This window comes from Symphodus melops (genome assembly GCF_947650265.1).
Source record: "Symphodus melops genome assembly, chromosome: 5".
Classification (NCBI taxonomy): Eukaryota; Metazoa; Chordata; class Actinopteri; order Labriformes; family Labridae; genus Symphodus; species Symphodus melops.
The window spans coordinates 26,932,897-26,952,840 of NC_136695.1; the positions used below are offsets into that span (position 1 = coordinate 26,932,897).

The 19,944-nt window shown below is 43.0% G+C and overlaps 3 protein-coding genes across 4 annotated transcripts; 1 reads left to right on the forward strand and 2 right to left on the reverse strand.

Annotated features, from left to right (window-relative positions):
• Positions 1–648: 648 nt before the first annotated feature.
• glrx3 (glutaredoxin 3) lies at positions 649–3,580 on the reverse strand. Its single transcript, XM_079344298.1, has 2 exons — positions 3,499–3,580; positions 649–2,435 (listed from the first exon to the last, which is right to left on the reverse strand). Exon 2 carries the CDS (start codon positions 2,256–2,258, stop codon positions 1,278–1,280), a length of 981 nt encoding a protein of 326 aa, XP_079200424.1. The 5' UTR covers positions 2,259–2,435; positions 3,499–3,580; the 3' UTR covers positions 649–1,277.
• On the forward strand, positions 3,496–13,000 carry bag6 (BCL2 associated athanogene 6). Of its 2 annotated transcripts, none has more exons than XM_079344296.1 (24): positions 3,496–3,586; positions 3,687–3,804; positions 4,039–4,253; positions 4,473–4,544; positions 4,631–4,753; positions 4,845–5,050; positions 5,264–5,396; positions 5,688–5,888; positions 5,971–6,193; positions 6,457–6,513; positions 7,263–7,606; positions 7,696–7,768; positions 7,864–8,186; positions 8,614–8,878; positions 8,978–9,147; positions 9,833–9,886; positions 9,987–10,095; positions 10,265–10,389; positions 10,836–10,979; positions 11,239–11,295; positions 11,409–11,633; positions 12,008–12,115; positions 12,213–12,359; positions 12,450–13,000. In XM_079344296.1, the coding sequence occupies exons 1-24, from the start codon at positions 3,506–3,508 to the stop codon at positions 12,543–12,545; spliced, it is 3,669 nt and encodes a 1,222-aa protein (XP_079200422.1). In that variant the 5' UTR covers positions 3,496–3,505; the 3' UTR covers positions 12,546–13,000. The 2 variants fall into 2 exon arrangements, with proteins under 2 accessions (XP_079200422.1, XP_079200423.1); XM_079344297.1 differs by having other exon boundaries at positions 7,864–8,168.
• A 641-nt stretch (positions 13,001–13,641) lies between these two features.
• Positions 13,642–19,405, reverse strand: LOC306824469 (tetraspanin-13-like). The gene is made up of 6 exons (XM_079344642.1): positions 19,169–19,405; positions 16,766–16,933; positions 16,477–16,557; positions 15,394–15,507; positions 15,175–15,294; positions 13,642–15,087 (listed from the first exon to the last, which is right to left on the reverse strand). The coding sequence occupies exons 1-6, from the start codon at positions 19,229–19,231 to the stop codon at positions 15,013–15,015; spliced, it is 621 nt and encodes a 206-aa protein (XP_079200768.1). The 5' UTR covers positions 19,232–19,405; the 3' UTR covers positions 13,642–15,012.
• Positions 19,406–19,944: the final 539 nt, after the last annotated feature.

Consider the following 19,944-nt stretch of genomic DNA (forward strand, 5'->3'; position numbering starts at 1 on the left):
TACTGTACACATACTTCCACAAGGTGGTGTCCAACAACAAGCTTCTTAGCCTTCTGTCATCCAGAAATCAAAACTCTGGCGGACAGGTCCTCTTCAAACTAAACCCACTGAGCCGCATGTTGAGGTGACATCATCCGTGAATAGTTACATAAAATGTTTTTTTGGTTGCTCTCCTAAAGTACGGTAACTAATATTGCAAGAACTTCAATATAGAGTTTATTAAAATGACATATCCTCCTACAGTGCACATCATAAGAATACTGTGTAGAGAGTGACTTGGCGAAGTCTACATTTAAATGTCATTTGAATTAACGGATCTGGTTTGATTCTGTGATTACCTCATTTTTAGGGCTGTGTTGTGTAATATCGTTGCGATAGAAAATCAAATATTGGTTGTGTGCTATGGAAGACTGACGAAGAATTGTGAATGTTCTGTATCCATGGTAACAGAGAGCACATAATTATAATCCTTTAATAATGAGCCAATTTAAAGTATTTCCAAAAGCTATCTCCTGTACATATTAGGGGGAAATATGAGTGTTATAGAATGTGACTTTTTACATGCATTTGTATTTCACAATGTGTCATTTCCTCACACATGGGTCAATGAACAGAAGCAAGGCCAAAAGCAACACACACACACACTCGTCAGCTTTTCTTCATTGTTTAATCATGTTAATGATGAACAAAGCATCAATAAGTGCAACACAGAATCTGTTCTAAGTATGCAAACTAGAGTGACTTTGGATTTAGCTAGATACCGTTTCTCTGACTATAAGGGGAGGTAAGCTTGGGCAGGAGCTGGACACCACTGCGTGAAAAGATAGACGCTATTCCAGTCCAGAAATAAACACTTTACTTAGTATGAGGTGGGAAAAGGTGAGTACTGGAAGGACAGATGTAACCCGTATTACAGACAATAGAGCGGACTATTTTGACTTTATGGTCCAAGTCAGACAGGGAGTTATAAGAAGGATGTCTGCCACATGTTGATCAAAGTTAAATGCCTTTTTTTTTTTTTTTTTTTAAATCAACACAGCACAGCAAAACGACAGCTGTCATTGTTAAACTCTTTAACAGTGTTGAGTTTAATGAACTCAAGTAGGAGTGGGTTATGAGTGGATTATTTAATAGTTAATTTAAATCTTTTTATTATATTTTTGTCTCCACATTCTGTCCCTGGTGTAGCGTTACAGCAGTGACTGAGGGTCGATCTGGGCATTGTGCAGTAGACACTCTGTTCCCCCCCCCCCTTTATGATGGCACAGCAAATCCACCTACGACTCCCCCTTCAGCACTGACACCAGGTCTCCACTCTCCTTCAGCTCATTGAGAATGTCCAGACCTCCGATCAGCTCTCCTTTCACATAAAGCTGCGGGTAGGTTGGCCAGTTCGAATAAGTCTTGAGCCCCTGGCGCACCTCTTCGTCCTGCAGGATATCAAAGGTGTCATAATCCACCCCGGTGCCGTTCAGAAGCTCCAGTGTCTGCCTGCTGAAGCCACATCTAGCACCTTCCTTGTTGCCCTTCATGAACAGCATGACCGGGCTCTGGTTGATGATGGTCTTCAGGCGGTGCTCCAAGGTGACAGCCTTCGGGCAGGTGTTCTCCAGCTCTCCTGACTCAGCCAGCTCCTTCACTATGTCCAGTCCTCCCACCAGTTCTCCATTGGCGTACAGCTGAGGGTACGTGGGCCAGTTGGAGTAAGTCTTCAGCCCCTGTCGGACCTCTTCGTCGGACAGAATGTCAAAGCTGCTGAACTGGATGCTGTGCGTCTTGAGCAGGGCGACGATCTGTCTGCTGAAGCCGCAGCGGGGGTCTTGCGCGGACCCCTTCATGAAGAGCATGCACGGGGCCGCGTTGATCAGCTTCTTCAGCCGCTGATTTAAGTCTGTGCTGCTTTCTTCTTCTGCAGCTCCACCCGGGCTACCTGCGACTGCCAAGCGGCTCACCTTCTTGGTCAGCTCTGGAGCGTTTGCCCCGTCCAGTCGGTCCACTTTCTCTCCACTTTTAAAGAAAAGGAAAGTGGGCACGGAGGTGATTTCGTACCTCTCCGACACCTCGGGCACCGCTTCCGCCTCCAGCTTCACAAACGTGGTGTGCGGCTGGTCCTTCGCCAGCTCCGCCATGACTCCGTTCATCTGCTGGCACTGAGGAGCCCACGCCGCCTGGAAATGCACCACTGTCAGGCATTTTCCAGCTTTGGCCAAGAAGTCCTCAAACTGCTTTTGGGTTGTTGCCTCCACGAGATTCGCCATTTTTTTGTCTTTTACGCTTGTGCTGCACTTCCGATTTTGTCCTTGACGTCACATCCTGGTAGCTTCTGGCGAGTAGCAGAGCCTCTTCTAGGAAGTCATTTTCATGTTATGTGATGATAAGAAACAGCTGCATACGCTTGATAAACTGAGAGGACACTGCGACATTTCAGGTATCCACTCAACGTCATATTATTTCTTAAGGAAACATTTTACCTGACTGTTTTTATAATACGATCGGTCTATTGTAACGATTTGTTTATTTAGCATTAGCATTAGCCACCCTGCTTAAGTTAGCTTCGTTTCAGACGTCTGGTGGTTAAAGCAAAGCTAAAAGTCCTGTTAGCACGCCGCTGCTAACTGCTAACTGAGGGTAGCTGGTTCACGTCTCCCTCAACACGTTTTGAGTATCGTGTTAATGTCAGATTTGGTTAGCTGATGTAAAAACTAAAACATCCTCGTGCTGCATTTTTGTCAAGAAACTTTAGCTAACATTAACCTATTAAGATGTGTTTCTATGGTAACTGGAGCTACGGCAGTTTTACGTTGGTACCTAAAAAAGCGATTTAAAAGATGAACAAACTCTATTTGAATTTCTTTCTTTTTAATTTAGTTGATTCTACCCAGGACTATGTCCTTACTGTGACACTAAAACAAATGCTGTTGTTATTATTATTTTAAATATATCGGTGACAGTCAGGAAATAAATTTTCGCTTGTATTTCTCATTATTTTTGCCCTTTTACTTTCCTGCTGTGTTACCTGGTGAACTGTGTATTATCTATCTATCTATCTATCTATCTATCTATCTATCTATACCTGTATAAACATCAGTATTGATTACAGACTCAGCAGAGTATTAATAATATTTTAGAAAAATAAAAAGCACAGAATACATTTTACTGCTAAAGCACATTGAGTCATTGTTACCCTTTAAGGGAAGCTTATTAAAAAGGATGGTTTGCAGATACGATTATCAGGACACCAGTTCATGTTGGACTGTATTTAATAGAGCAGGGAATCTGTAGGTGTCTCACGATTCGGTTAAGAATCGATCTTCTATTCAAAACAATTCTGGATTCAAAGTCTCTTTTTGGATTAGTACAAACTTCAGGATCTACACCCAGTCACCTGTGAGGCTGGCTGAATTTCTTGTAATTTTCTTGGACTCATTTTGAGTTAAGTTTTTCCCCACATCTTTAACATTCACTGAAATGCTTTCTTTTTTGAAACAGAAAAAAAACAAAAAACATGGAGGAACAAAGTGCAGACATAGAGGTGACCGTCAAAACATTAGACTCCCAAAGCAGAACCTACACTGTTGGAGCTCAGGTAAACCATCACCTCCATGCACAGACTCTGCCGTGAGTTTTCATTTAGCCTTCATGGTAGCCTTCCTCATGTCTGTTCTGTCTTCTCTTTTTGGTTGTAGTTGACTGTGAAAGAGTTTAAAGAACACATTGCCCCTTCAGTGGCGATTCCTGTGGACAAACAGAGGCTGATCTACCAGGGGAGGGTCTTACAGGATGAAAGGACTCTGACAGACTACAGTATGTATTCAAAGGGTTAAACAAAGTGATGCAGAACTTAGAATAAACATGTTCCTCTTACCTTCATCATCAGAAGAGGCTTTAGTTGTAGGCATTGACAACAGAAGTAATGAAACATAATTTTAAGTATTTCAGCAATGTTTAACACAACTAGATCCTCAACAATAAAAGTGTGAAGTCAACACATTATTTCATGTTTACAGTTTTAACCCTCGTTCTCTCTTTCTGTCCCAGACGTGGGTGGTAAGGTGATACACCTTGTGGAGCGGGCGCCACCGCCGCCCTCCCAGCCGGGCTCCGGGTCAGGAGGAAGTTCAGCCGAAAGCGGGCCCTCGTCTTCCTCCCAGGGAACATCACAAGTGCCTCCGCATGATCGCAACGCTAACAGCTACGTAATGCTTGGCACCTTCAACCTCCCCGTCAACATCATGGACCCCCAGCAGATACAGGTAAGGCCACGTAATGACGCCTCAAGACCAAATGCAGTCGAATTGCATTGTGGGTAATGTCTGTTAACAGGTTTAGAACATCTCTGTTCTTAGTGCATTATATTCAATGTGCAGTATGTTGCCTTGCCTCAAACAGCGTGGTATTCAGGACTGCTGCACGTTTGTCTCATATTTGCATGTTTGGGCTCATTAGTTCTGTTCTTTGTTTTTCCCCTTCAGATGTCAGTTCAGCAGATGGTGTCTGGTATGGGAGAGAATGCCAGGAATGCCAGAGTCACAACCAGCACCGGAGTAAGACGCTTGCTGATACTGTTCAATGCTACATAATGCTACCCTGTTTTTTTTTCTTTTCCCGATCTTCACTGTTTCTTTTTCAGACTAATGGATCTGTGAATGTGCACATCGATATGGACCAACCAGTGCAGAGCGAGCCGAGGTTGAGGCTGGTGCTGGCTGAGAACCTGCTGAGGGACATTAATGAGGTTGTCCACAGAATGGAGGTGAGAGCTGAACTGAATCGAATCAAATCAGCATCATGAGAAATCACCGGCCTCATCGACAACATTTATCTGCTTTATTGTTGCTTGTTAGGGTCGAGGGCCGAGTGAACCTTCCTCGTCCCAAACAGACACAGCCTCTGCTGCGTCTGCTCCCCCTCCTCCCTCCTCCTCGTCCACCAGCTCCACTCCTTCTCCCTCTGCCCAGCCCATGGACACCTCCCCACCCCCAACAACTCCGCCACCACCACCTTCCTCTTCAGCACAGTCTGAGGGACCAACACCCCAACCTGGACCTAAGTAAGACGCATGCCATCTCTCTCTCTTTGGCTCCAGCTGTCACTTATAATATGTATGTGTTAAATTGAAAACCCCCCCAAAACAACTACGGGGGCGAATGCAGGATTATTTCTACTCAGATGAGAATTTGAAGCACTTTGATGTTCCCGACTTTTATGGGGAACAGTTGTTGCGTCTGATCTCTACAAGCTTTGCCCTCCTTTCTGCCTGCAGTCATCCGAGCCCGGCTGAGTTGGCAGAGATGTTGTCCGAGCTGCGCAGGGTGGAGGAGAGACTGCAACCCTTCATTCAGAGAGCTCACACCATCCTGGAGACAGCCACCACGGCAGAATACAACAATAACACAGTAGGGTTCAAACTACATTAAAAAAAACACATCTCTTAATAGGATGCCAGGATGTGGATTTCAGTTTTTTTATGTTAAAAAGGTTGGAGGGTCACCTCTCGAGCTGTTGAAGTCGTATGGTTCCTATAGCAACATGTCCAATGATTTCTCACCTGATTTATTTCACATGAATCTTCAAATCTAACTTCAGACGGAGCAAAGTTTATTTTCTGTGAGATTTTTGTGAGATGTTCAAAGATTGTAGAATTGAGATTGAGAAAGTTGCCCATGCTTTTTTCCTTTCTGCCACAGGAGAGAGAGGATGACCAGCGCAACCTCGTCATGACATGGGAGTGTCTCCGTCTCCTTGGCAACGCCCTCGTGGCCCTCAGTGACCTGAGGCTGAACCTCATGAGCCCAGTGCCTCGCCACCTACATGTGGTGCGGCCGTTCTCCCACTATGCCACCCCAGTGACAATGCCTGGAGCCGTGCACCATCACATCCCTGTGCAAGTGAGTGAATCAAAGCACATTCCATTTATTGATGTGAACATTTGATGCGATCACACTGACGGTGCGTCATCTTCACTGACAGATGAACTTGGGTGCCACAGTGACAGTTGGGGCTAACGGAGCGGAGGGACAAGCCCCGCCCACCCAGCCAGCGCACCAGGCTGAGCAGGCAGGTCAGGGTCAGACCACTCCCTCACAGACCTCCCCTTCCAATCAGCAGGCAGGACAGGGACAGGCTGGCCCCCGGGTCATCAGGATCAGCCACCAGGCAGTCCCGGTGGTCATGATGCAGATGAACACGGACGGTGTGTTGTCCCCTACGCGCCACTGATTGAATGCTCATCCTCACCACGGCTGATTGTGTCTCATATTAATGTGCAGCAGTGCTTTGCAGTTAATGGCGTCCTTTATGCACTGCTGCTGAAAACATTTGCTGAATGTCCTCTTATCCCCAAACTGTTTGCTGGAAGAAAGTTTCAAGTTTACATCTCTGGACGGTTTGATACAGGTTCAGTAACTTCAGTATTCTACAGAGGAGTTCATCATGTGTGTGTTTGTTTGTATGCAGGAGCCGGTCCAGGAGCAAACCCTGCTGCAGCTGGACAGCAAATACCTGGACAAGCAGGTAAAAAGAAGTTAATAAATACTTAGTATAAATACTACTCACATAAATCTTACACTTTGTTTATACAGATTTGATAGAAAGTGAACAGGTAGATCAAACCTAAAACATTTATCCACATTCTCTCTGACTGTCTTTCTTCCTTTCTTTTATCATATTTGACATTTAAAGTTGGGGAGATGTCAGACAGCGGGGGCCCCGCAGGGACTGAGTCAGTCGCAGTAGGGAGTTTGGTGCCTTGCTTAAGGGAAAACTCGGCAGTGCTTAGGAAGTAAATTGGCATTCAGTCTAAAGTCCATACTTGGTCCTTACTGCGACTTGAACTGGTGCAGATCACGCTACTGCTGTCTCGTTCAAACAAATTTAATTGTTCCATTACAAGAAGTGTACAGTATCCATAAAATCTGCACATTATTTTAATTCATATTGGCCTTTTTTTTAAAAAAAATTTTTACTGGCAGCCATCATAGTTATCAACATGCACTTCTTAGAAGAGTCATGAAATGTGCCGTTGTAGTCAAGCACGAATATCAAAACCTTATCTAAACTTTTCTTTGCTTCCTCTGATTGTCTCTCACAACTTTCCCAGATTAAAGAGAATTGAGTTTCTCTCACAGAACCACAGCCTCTTCACCTTCCTCTCTGCTTCTTTTTGGACTTTCAGTCGACTGTTCTCTTTTTTTTTTCTTCTCGATATGTTGGTGTAGAGTAGACCAAAGAAAAGCATGTAATCGTTTGATTTCCTCCCTCAGGCGCCCTCCCTCCAGACTTCATGCGGAACCTCATGCAGCAGATCAGCCAGTATGCTGCCGCAGTAGCAACAAGCGCCGCTACTGCTGGCCACCCAGTCCCACCGCAGCCCACCCCACCCGGCTACAGCTCCACAGCAAACTCCTCCACTACCACCACAGGTCCCAACACACCCACCACCACCCCTACCGCCCCCCCACCTCCTCCTCACGCAGGCCCCCAGCCTCAGGCCAGAGTCGTCTTCACCCGACCCCCGTTTGCACCAAACATGGCCCCTCCGTCCTTCGGTCCCCGGGGCACCACCATCAATGTGAGGGCTGCTATGCCGGGACAGCAGCCGGGACAGGTTGGAATAAAGTTTTTCTGATTTTTCTCCTGTTTTTTGAAGTTGACTGTTTGCAAAATATTTGACAATTGCAAAATTTTGCTCCACAGGCTTTTAACCCAGCTGCCCTCAACCAGATGATTAGTGGACTGGTTGGACAGCTGTTACTTCCAGGACAAATGCGTATGTTTTTATAACTATAATAAATAACATTCTTAAAGATTGATCAAGGATTCCTGTAAATATGTGACATTTTGTTCTGTTTTCCTTTTTTTCAGCTGGTCATACCGTCACGTCCTCCTCATCTACGTCCACCTCCTCCACCCCTTCCTCCTTTTCCTCCTCCTCTCACAGCTCCTCATCCTCGTCCTCTTTTTCATTCTCCGCTTCGGGTCCAACACCTCCACCCACCGCTAATGCATCTGGACAGCCTGACGCCAACCCCGGCGAGCCGCAGCCCCAGGAGATGCCCCCGGACCTGAGCCAGCTCCTGGGTTCTCTGCTGGGTGGGGCCGGTGCAGGACTTGGAGGAGCCCCTTCCATCACTGTGACCACATCAGGAGTCCCAGCCTTCATCCAGGGAGTGAGTGAATTCATGCAGGTCGGTGCTTTACTGTTCGACTGCATTTGTTGTCAACAATTAAAAAAATATATATTTAAAGACTTCGCCTATGCTGCGAACGAGCAACTCTGTGATGCCTGTGTTTGTGTGTGTGAACCTTCGAGCTGCTGGGATTTAAATCGAGCACAACGTCAGATTCTTTACAAAAGTCTCTTGATATTTTATAAGGACATGTCTCCTTTAAATAAAAGCTTACACTAATTTAACAGTTTATTCCATGCTGTTCTGATTAAATCTCTTGTGCTTTGATAACACTCACTTCTTTAAAAAGCTGTATTTTTTAATGTACTGCCGATTTATCAATCATTTGCTAATGACTCTGGTGGTGAAGCAGGTGAGGTTCCTGTTTTACATTAAAGCAGAGTTATGTCAACACATCTTCACTCCTCGTCTGTTTTACTCCTAGGCTTCCCAGCCCATCTTCACTCCACCTGCACCTCCCTCTGGTACCACTCCTGCTCCGGGTTCAGGGCCAAACCCCCCTCCCAACGCCCCCCCCGGGGCAGCCGAAGCCCTCAACCCGGAGCTGTTCACGGGGATCGTCCGTGGCGTCCTGGGCACCATGATGGGCTCCCTGGGACAGGCCCAGAACGACACGGAGAGCATCGCACAGTTCATGCAGAGGCTCTCCCAGGCAACCAACATCTTCATCAGCCCAGAGGATCCCACAGGTCAGTGAAAAGGATCGAAATACACAAAACGTCTGATCTGCTCAAGTAGTTTATCTTCATCGAACCCTCATGTTTGTGTCATTTTCGTGTTATTTCCAGGGTTTTTTGGAGAGCTGCTGATGCTGGTGTGCCAGACGTTCACTATGTCCGACCTGGTGATGCTGCTTCATGGTCAGCACCAGCCTCTCGGACGCATCCAGCCTCAGCTGTCCCAGTTCTTCACCCAGAACTACCTCAACGGCAGAGAGCCCACCGATGAGAACATAGTTGTAAGCTGGAGAAGATGATTGTGTTATTTAGATTGATTATTTATCTTTAAAGATGGTAGAAGTAGAAGTAGAAGTAGTAGAAATGTTTGTTGCAAAATCAAAACAAACTGGGCCCCTCGTCCTGGTCTCATCGCCCCCAAGAGTGCACACTCACTGCAGGACGTAGTGTATACGGCTTGTACCTATGCTGCAAGCTACCACATGCTAGCACAAGCTAACGGCCAGTGTTTGTCACCTGCCTGTCAAACAGAAATAAACTAAGTCTGCATCCACGTGTGAAAGCCAACACAAGGGTCACCATTGTTTAAGAACGAGCTTGATGTTTGTCCTCACTGTGATTCTAGTCTCTCTTCTTTGCTGCCACGTCCACGTCCGTCATAACCGCCAGCTTGGTTAGTGTTTAACCGCTGAATTGTATCTGTGCGCTGTCATTGGCTGTGGCAAACAAACTAGCTCCTTGTCCAGAAATGTCCCGACTCAACCAAAACATGAAAAATCCAGTCTCTGCAGACAGTCTCCACCACACACTAAGGAGACCCAGAGTGTGTTGATTGAGCAGCATTACTTTTTTACAAGTCAATATTTTATATTAAGACAAAGTTATAGTACATTAATTTTTCATTCTTGCTGCCTTGTTTGATGGTTTTTCCCTTTTTTTCTTCCTGTGTCTTGTTTCCTCCTGCAGGCTGCTGCTGACAGTCTTGTCAATGAACTGGAGGAGTACATCACTGAGAGCTTTGTAAGTACCTGATTAAAGAACATGACTTACATCTCGGACTGCTGCCCGTGTAGTTGTTCAACGTTATCGACATTGACCCTCATTTCTCCAAACAACACAGAGAGAGTCTTCAGTCACAGTGTTGGAGGGCGTCGACGCCACTCAGACCAACATGTCCTTCTTCAGAACGCAGCTGACTCACATCGCCACACATATCCTGCGATGCCACGGTAAAGAAAAAAACAGCTCATCATGAATAAATTGTTTTGATGATTTGGTTAATGTTGTAAATGTATCAGGACGCAGTAAACCAAAGCATTTGTTTCATTGGTGTCTGCAGGACTTTGTGATCATATTAATGATGTGCCTGTTATTTCTATGAATATTTTTCTCTCCCAGATGACTCATTTGGACCCCAGCTGCTGCAGATGTGTAACCAGGCACTATTTGAATGTCTGGCCCTCAACCTGTACTGCTTGAGAGGAGACCAGAGAGCTCTCACTGCTGTCATCAACCACAGAATAGTCAGTTTACACTCTCTGTCTTTCACACACTGGTTTATATTTACCTTTATTTTGGAGGCACTAAAGGAAAGAATTGGACTGAATGTTGCAGGTCAGTAAGAGACTGTCAGATTTAAAGCTTTGTGCAAATGCAAGGAGGAGTGAGAGTGGAACCCCCCCCCCCCCAAAAAAAACAAAACCATCCACAGACATCTAGCAGATCATTTAACCTGATCAGGATCAGCAAGGTATTGTGTCATGGATATTAAAACTGAATGTGTTTTCAGAAGAGATTTCATTTGATAGGTTGTTTATAGATACTTTGTGATGATATCCACAACAAGCTTTATGTGCAGAATAACAACAATAACATATCAGACGTTACTGAATCTGCCTATGAAAGATGAAGTTGTCCCAAAAAAAAAAAAGTGTACCATTTGTTGAACTTTAATTTTCTCCTGTTCCAGCGGAGGATGTCGAGCGACATCAGCCCCAGCCTGGTCAACTGGATGACCAGCATGATGACGATGAGGCTGCAGGTCATTCTGGAGCACATCCCTGTCACACAGGAGCAGATCCAGAACTACATCAGGTTTAGATCTACGGATCAGGTAACGCTCAGGCTTAAAGCTTGACACACTTTGATTCTGTCTTTCCTTCAAGTTGTGTTTCTGTAACAGGAGACATCCGTTTGGTGTTTTATTGTTTTATGTTTGAAAACGTTGAAGTCGCTCTGCAGATTAGGGTTTATTTATTAACCTGTTGCATTGAAGAGTCTGGAGCCTCTGTTGTCTGATGGCGGACATGTATCCTGTTACTTTGAACAGCACGCCTGAATTAGCTAATAAATATTAAATGACCTGCTTTCAGAGAGATCAGTCTTCTGCAGCTGGCAGACAAGAGCCCGAACGAGCACAAAGTGCAACGGTAAGCACTGAGGGGACTTTCATGTCCTTCTCTGATGAACTCAGTCTGACTTTTTCAGTACTGTTTCGCCTTTTTTTTCATTCCCATATTTTCACTGTTCTCCTCTTCCAAAGAACGGGGACACCCTGTCACCGGCCGCAGCCACCACAGCAGAGGAGGCTATGTCGGTATCACACGACACGAGGCCGTCGTCACGGGAAACGAGGGTGTTGCCAGGGGACCTGGGCGCCTCAGGAGGAGCCGCACCGTTAGGTGGCGACATGGCAGCAGCGGGAGCCGAGGGAGGAAGTGAGGAGTCTCCCCGAGAGTCTGAGGCCTGGGCTGCTGCTGTTCCACCTGTAAGAGCCGACACAGTTTCAGTATCGTTTGTTGTAGAGCAGACGTGGTTCATATTTACTGTGACCTCAGTACTCAAGAAACAAACATTTACTACATAGTTTGAAATCTAGATGAAAACATTACTTGCCTTGTTATGATGGCATTGACATGGTTTTGTTGCTGCAGTAGTGTTCATAAGGACAGGCTTCCTATCCCTTCTGTCTCTATAACATCTCAGTGTTAAAGATCTTTTGTTTGTATCGCACAAAAAATACAGAAACCTTATGAGAGACTTTTAAAGTCATTGTATTGTGTGTAAGTAGTCTGTAATCTCGATAACTCCTGATCCTCATAACTCCGGTCTTTGTTGTGTGTTTTTTTCTGTGCACTGTAGGAGTGGGTGCCCATCATCAGGTGTGACATGATGACCCAGAGGAAGATGAAGACTCAGCCTCCGCTGTCTGACGCCTACCTTCACGGCATGCCAGCTAAACGCAGGAAGGTAATCGGATCAGTAGTGACTTCTCTTGTAATGTCATGAATGTTTGCTCTCGACAACGTTCTTCAAAGTGTGTGTGTGTGTGTGTGTGTGTTTTCAGACGGGACTGGGCGGTGGAAGCCTCCTCTCCCTCTCTGACGCGGTGAGTCAAGCAGCCAGGACAGCGGGAGTGAAGCCCATCACTTCAGCAGAGCAGCTTCAAGACGATCTGGAGACCCAGGACATGAAGGAAACCTACGCAGAGCAGGTAGCTGAACCTTTAATGAATATTGGCTGCACACCTTTTTAAGTCTACTACTTGTCTCCATGGGGATGATCATTTTCCTTTGCCTCTCAGGTTAAATCAGACATCAAGAAGCGAGTGAGGGAGGACCCGGATTTCAACTCCCAGCAGTTCCCCAACTCACACAGAGCTTTCTCATCAGACTCATAATCATGTACGCTCATCATTCACTTCATCTTTATTTTTTTTAATTTCTTAGATCTTATTTCGACCATCACTTAAAGCAGCCCCCCCCCTCCCCCCCGTCTTTTCAATAGCGCTCTTGACTTAATGCTTCCTGCTAATGTGACCACTCCTCCCCCAGTGCCTATTTATTTTCTGTTTATATCTGTCCAACCTTTGCTCAGACGATTGATGCTGGTAAAGTTTTTACATCTGAATGACTAGTCTGACTGAAGCAGGTCACTTTCCTTCTTTCTGGATACATGATTGTTTTTTCCTTTTCGCCCTCTTATCCTCGTGTTAATATGGAGCCTGAATCATTAATATTTAGTGGACTTCTGCCTTCCTCTGTACTCTGAAACGCAAGAGTATACTTTCATGCGATGAACATGCTGTTTGGTACATGAATGTACAGTAAGCTTAATAAAAATCTTGATACAATATACATGCAGTTCTATTTCTGAATTGTGTTTGTGCATGTGTGTTTCAGCCAGTGTGTGTGTGACAGGTTATAGAATGAAAATGAAAAAAAAAAAAAAGGCAGTTTTTTTATCAAGGGACACTGAATGATTTTCAAACGAAGACTGTAAATACTAATGGATGAAACCTGAGTGAACGCCATGTTGTAAATGCTTTCTCAGCCTAACGTTCAGGGATTTAAGCCTAAAAAAAATAAAATAAATAAATGTCCGAAGTACCCAACATGAAGACCAAAGACATGAGAAAATATGGGGTGTCTGATTAAGGTCGTGATGGGAGACTTTCCCCTGCTAATGCACAGCTACAGCAAGATCAAATTAATTTTAAAAATAAACGGCTAATTGTGGCATGCTGCTATCATCATCCTGCACAGTTAGCAGTGCTGCAGCTGAGCAGTGTAAGGTCACAGTGTCCTTGGTGAACTGGTTTGACCGCCTGGCAAGTCTAACTGAGCCACTCAGGAATTTAAACAGCCAGTGCAGTTCCTGGTTGGCATCCTGTTCAGGCTGAGGAATGTGAGCGAGTCACACGGCACCAAGTCACTCCCAGGTCACTTCATGAGCGCTGGATGTGACGAGCAGAGCGTAAATACATCTTCCACACATGTTCTGCAACTCTGTTTATTTTGGACAACAAAAGAAAATGGCAGCAAAAGTGAAACAAACAGATGGAACAAGAATTTCACTATTTCTAATATTTTAAACAGCAAACAGAGTCATAAATATGCATAAAGACAAAACAAACTGGTTGGAACTCAAACACATTAATGCCATTAATTTCATCTAAATCTCTTAATGTTAAGACATCCAACACCCAAATGTATTGTCTGTTAAAGACACCATTGTGTGTGTGGTCAGACATGAATAGTAAGTCTGGGAGTGGTGAGCACTTATCCAGCGAGCATGGAGCTAACCTGCACCATATTTGCATAGGGTGTGAGTGCATACAGAGCTACTGTTGACTTCTATAAATGGGCCAAATTAGAGTTTAAGAACCAACATTTGCTCTCCTGCTGAGAGTTTGAAGAAAGGATGGAGGTGCTTCAATATGCTACAACAAGCAAAACGTTAGCTTGTTGTAGCATCCTGGTCTTGAACAACTAGCCTGGTTCAACTTCATTTGCATAATCTACCTATCAGAAACTCTAGTGTTCACTAATCAAAACAGTATATCTTAGTAGGTTGTGTTACAGCTGACACATGGGATAGAAAGAGTCACACACTTAATGCCCATTGTACACTTACTGTAATGACTCAACAAGAAATAATTAAACAAATAACTTCATCTTTAGTAGTGTTGAAAAGCAGAAAGGGATTAAGCTAGCTGTTTCCATTTATTTCCAGTATTTAAGCTAAGCTACACTAAGATAAGATGTATTAAGCAATATAATTAAGCTCTCCCTTCAAACATACAGTACAAACATCTAAGTGGTATTTACCTTCTGTTCTAGCCGTCAGTAGAAATGTAAATAAGGGTATTTTCCTTAGTGTCTGTATTTTATAAGAGCGCACAGTTAATGCTCACGGTAGCAACAAGTTCATGAAATTTTTAATGACATGGAGATCACAGCTCGCACATATCAAAGCAAGACTATAGATTTAAAGATGAAACAAATTCTTCTCTTTTGCTACAAAAGGTTGAGTGTACAAGAAAAACACGTATTTGCTTTTATATGATTTGTAGCTACAACAAAACAAGACCTGGTATAACTAGTTGTTAATGTAAGCTAATGTTAGCTGCGAGCAAACTCTCGACAGGTGCTGCGTAGCTGCCATGACGTCATCTGTTTGCTAACTTTAAGACTGTAGGAACACATCCATAAAACCACAGCCAGGGTTACATTGTGGCTACAGTGGAAATAATTCAGCTAGAGTTACATCTGGCTTTAAATCTTTAGAAAAAATGTCCAGAGAAGTTTAGAGAGAGAAAAAAAAAAACCTCAGCAGTGCAAATTTTCTTATTTGACGTTGAGTGGTTATAGGAAGGCTCCCGGATTTGATCGAGGGTCTTTGATATTTCTGTATTTGTGGGCAAGCCAAACACCAACGATCTGAAAGGAAAAGTAAGTGTCAGCTTTCCTGAAGTTTTACTCCAATTTTTGTATTTTAAATTTAAATTTTTGTGAAATCTTACTGACCTCGGTAAAACTGAAGAAGAGTCCGATACCTCCCACGAACCGCAGCACCTCTCCTGCGTACTTCTGGATGATGCTCGCGCACGTCTCACAGGTCACTGGAGGTTTGCTGTGAAAGCATTGCTGGAGAAAGGAGAGGTGGGAGAGAAAGTTCAGAGTCAGGAAAATGCAAAACATAAATTGAGGAAATTAAAAAAAAAAAATCCAAAATGATTAACCTACAGCTGCACATGTGCCGTTGGGGTTAAAAGAAGAGTAACCACAACAGTTGAGGGTTTTCTCGACATCCATTTGAGTAGCTTCTGATTTGTTCCATCCAACCTCCAGGAGATTGTTCTGCAAAGGACAACTTCATTATTTTAAAATATTGTGAAAATGGACGACAGACTGAGGTGGAACCATCCTAATACTTGTAAATATATGAAGTTGTGTTCAGTCAACACTGTTGGATTCAGAAGGCAGAAGTGAGAGTGTGAATGTTTATCTGTGGTACTATAAATTGTAAATTACCGTATCGGTCTGAATATTTGACAACCCTAATTACAAGACCACCTCTCCTTTTTCATGACTAACTTTTGGAAAAAGACTTTGAGAGGACCAAATCTGTTTTTTTACATAATGTAATATCAAACCTCGTTTTCAATATTTTTGTACGAAAGCATCACCTCGAAATGATTTTAATTCACTTTTCAAAAATGTCTCTCAAGAACAGAGACATTTCCCTCAGGGATTAATAAAGTATATATCATTTAAATAGAATGTCACTTATTTCTCACCTGTATTGATTACAGTGACAGATGTTGGCGAATTAACAAAAACCAGCTGTTGGGTTGTGCACATGTGTTCCAGGCGTGTGGTTTTTCTTTAAGTTAATCACAAAGTGCTGAAAGGAGAGTGGCTTCACTGAAGTCTGCGCGCAGGTGCTGTGTTTTAATAACGTACTCCTGTCCATCTCCTGGAGATGTTTACACACCAATATAGGATTTCTTCTGACTGTTCACGCTTTTGAGACGATCTTTTTGGGCAAACAGTTTTTGGACATCACTCTGTAACATGTTATTTCTCAGTTGAGTAAAGCCTTTGCTTCATTCATTACAACTCCACATCAATTGTTGGTTGACTTGAGCTGCTTTCTAGTCACGTTGTTCCAGTCGATCACTGTGTCCTCTCCTGAACAAGACTAAGATAATCTCACTTTTTTTTTTTTTTTTTTTCAGAAGTTTGCAAAGTAAAAAGAACCAGGTCTTGTATTTGGACTAATACAACCTTGAGATGCATCATTTAGCAAAGACAAAACAAACATACCTGTTGGTCTTCATTCAGGGACAGACAAGCGCAGGACACAGAAAACTGCACGACAAAAACGATGAACAGGATTATCATGTACTGGAGAAGAGAGTTAAGGAATTGTAAGTTTGATAAGAAATCATGAAAACTTTCTGAAATATCTCAGAGCTTCCAACAGTGTAACACCGAGTAGTAAACTCCTCCTGGAGCTTCTTGTTGTTTACTTTTCTTTAGTCTGAGCACACAGCAGCTGTCAGACGGCGTTCGGCGACTCCTTGCACTCCTGGAACAAAAACCAAAAGGATACAAAGAAGAGCAGGACCTGGTGGTGCTTCAAGGCGCCGCACAGACCCACAAAGGCGACCATGAAGAGGAAGATGCCCACGCCGATGACCACCGCCACCACCCTAATGCTGGAGACCAGGCCGAACCATTTCCCCCAGGCTGCCACTCCGACCAGCAGCAGACTCACCATCTGAGGAGGAAGAGCAACAAAGATGTTGGCATGAGAGGAGGAAGTGCAATCAATGTTATCTTTCAAAGGAAGTGTGTACGTCTCATGGAGCTCCAAACATCGTACCAGCCAGAAGAAGAAGTGTTGTTTTACACTCACACTGTTGTTCTAATGGCACTGTCTACATGATGTGTATGTGCCACTCTTCTTCAAGTTTAAGATTAAAAAGCAGCTCTGTTTTCACTCTACTCTGCAAGCTCGCTGATCACTGATACTCTGAGATATTAAACCCTGTTCATATGAAACCATTAAGCCAATGAAATTGAAAATTGACACCTTTTCTTATCCGAGTTTCAGCCTGCCATCATATTAAAAAGACTTTCTCCTGACTCTAAAACTGACTATCCACAGATTTAAGGCAAGAATCAAATGTTTTTTTTGTTCAATAATAATAATGATAATAACTTCATTATATAGCATCTTTAAAAACAACTGTTTATAAAGTGTTTTACAGGTAAAAACAGACATCAACATTTAGAGAAAAAAGGAACAGAGGTAACTGACAAACAGGGAGTATAAAAATAGAAATTATAGAAATACAAGAGATGGAGTTATGAGGCAGTTAAATATAATGATGGAAAATGTGTTTAAAATCAACCAATCATCTGTCTAAAACCTTAAGATAATTAATACTGTATGTCTGACACATCGCAGCATCAACATATACGAGAAGCTTCTACCATCATTGTTTATACTTTCATTAGATCAGAAAGTTCTTCGCTTGTAGAGATGTACAGTTCACTAAATTCACGATGTGATTCTCTCACGTTATTCGACAAAATGAGACAAAAGGTGAGTGATTCCTTGAGGGGCTGCTAACCTGTTTGTCAGTGTGGTTTGGCCTTTTTAATGTTGTTTTTTTTTCTCTGAACAAAAGGAAGTGATTGGAGCTTCTCATTGTGGTGTGGATTAAATGCTGCATCATTTTGGTTGTGCTCTTCGTGGAGTTCCCCGTCTCCTTTTTGGCTCGTCTGTTGTCTTCTCACCTCTTTCATTTTCTGTCTTGAAGCCAAAATGCTTCCACACCTCTGATTTAAAAAGAAGGTTGAGTGTCCTCAATTTGTAAATGTTGCTCTGCAGCTGCTGACTCACCATTTCATTGCAGTTCATTTTTCAGAGTATCGATGTGAATCTTGACATCTTTGAATTGATTTATCACGATTATACCATTAATCTGTACATCCCTATGAGCTGGTCTAACCTCAGGACCCAACACCCCAAGAGAAACCGTAGCCTACCTCAAATCCTCTGAGACTTTTCAGAGATATCTAATTCATACAACATTGAGCAGTTTTGACCTCAGGTAGGAGTTGGAGCGTCTTTCCTTTCCTTTCCTTTCCTTCTACCCTCATTGTGCAATAACACATAGACACTTTCACTTGTATGTGCAATAATAATCTCAACCAAGTGCAATAATAATCATTGCCTTTTTTTTGTATATTTTTTTCTGCTTCTTCCATGCATATTTTTTGTATATTTTTTTCCAATGGAAGAGTGTTCTATTATTTATGCTATATTATTCTTTATATTGTTGCTTTTTGTTAACTGCTACATTTTTATTTTTATTTTTATTGTATATGCTGCTGGAACCTAAATGTCCTTGAGGGAGTCATCCCAAAAGGATCAATAAAGTTCAGTCTAAGTCTAAGATGATAAAAATACGTGACAAAAGCAACAAACTAATTTAAAAAACTAACTAAACTAAAAAATACTAATTCAAAAAAGTGTTTCACTGCATTTTTGAATATTTTTCAAGTTCTCACGAGAACAGCTGCTTCACCCACTGGGTCTGCTTTCGACAATGTTTTATGCTAATTTATCATTTCCTCATGAGTCACTTTCAGCAGACATCAACAAACAGCTCATTAAGTTTTGTCCCCCCTCTGTGACGTCACGTGAACAAAGTTTTCACAGACGGACAGATGATCTTTCTTGCCGATTTGATTCAAAATATCCTATTTATGCCTTATTCAAAAAACTCGTTTTTCCCATTTTTCCTGATGTCCCGTGAAGTAAAATGCAGGTGAAAATCATCACCTGCCACTATCACACGCGCGCGACATTTCCTCGTCAAGAAATCGGACACAAACCCCAAACATGTTCATCCATCCTCCTTCTCAACTCTGTGTTAAACGTGTGTAAAAGACAGAGAAACTTGCGTCTCCATCGCTACAAAAGCAGTAAATTCACACTTACAACATAAAGTATGTTGAGAGCGCAGAGTCCATTCTTGGTGCAAACAAATCCGCCGCAAACCATCGTTGCTCTCCAGATAAAAAAATCCTTTAAAGACAGACTTTGACTTCTCCAGCTGTTTCACTGAGCCTGCGTTAATGTTTCTGGCTCTCTAGGCAACGTGTGGCTTCTTCTTCTTCTTCTTCTTCGTCTGCAGGTGGAAAAACCAGAGCGAGCGTTTCCTGAACACATCCTGCTCGCTGATTGGCCAGTTGTCTCTGACAAACACTGAGGCTTCTGTTCTCAATGCAAATAATTGCTTCTCTATTGTGAGAAACACTTTAGAGCAGATCTGTGTGTCTGTGCAAGCTAAAGGTTAACACAGTTCACCTCTCTATTGTGGCACATGTATTTTCAGTAAATAGGCATGCTTGTTTAATTAGTTGTGAAAATAAAAAGAGAGGAAACTAGCCAACCAGGGTTATAAAAGCTTTGGATTTGATCTTGCAGACAAATCATAAAATTTACCCAACACATTTGGAGCTTCGGCATGTTGATGAGAAGAAAAAAAAAACAACCACAAACGTTTTTCTACCATTTTTTTCCCCAACAATTTCATAATTCAAACTTTGTTTTTTACTGACGTTTCAAAGAACGTCAGCTCTTTGCTCAGTTTATGTTGACATTTCTTCCATGACCAGCTCAAAACAATGAAACTTAAAAAAACTTGACTTTTTCAGTCTTACGACATTATACCAGAAAGAAGAAGTGCAGCTCATGTTATCACTGTGTGCTGA

Excerpts from the sequence above, each read along its gene's own strand:
- LOC306824469 (XM_079344642.1), bottom strand. The coding sequence starts at position 19,231 with ATGGTTTGCGGCGGATTTGTTTGCACCAAGAATGGACTCTGCGCTCTC. Across the intron at positions 15,508-16,476 it reads CCCTGAATGAAGACCAACAG|AACAATCTCCTGGAGGTTGG; the intron begins GTATGTTTGTTT and ends TGTCCTTTGCAG. Across the intron at positions 15,088-15,174 it reads TCTTCTTCAGTTTTACCGAG|ATCGTTGGTGTTTGGCTTGC; the intron begins GTCAGTAAGATT and ends TTTTCCTTTCAG.
- bag6 (XM_079344296.1), top strand. The coding sequence starts at position 3,506 with ATGGAGGAACAAAGTGCAGACATAGAGGTGACCGTCAAAACATTAGAC. Across the intron at positions 10,096-10,264 it reads ACATATCCTGCGATGCCACG|ATGACTCATTTGGACCCCAG; the intron begins GTAAAGAAAAAA and ends TTTCTCTCCCAG. Across the intron at positions 10,980-11,238 it reads GGTTTAGATCTACGGATCAG|AGAGATCAGTCTTCTGCAGC; the intron begins GTAACGCTCAGG and ends ACCTGCTTTCAG.
- glrx3 (XM_079344298.1), bottom strand. The coding sequence starts at position 2,258 with ATGGCGAATCTCGTGGAGGCAACAACCCAAAAGCAGTTTGAGGACTTC.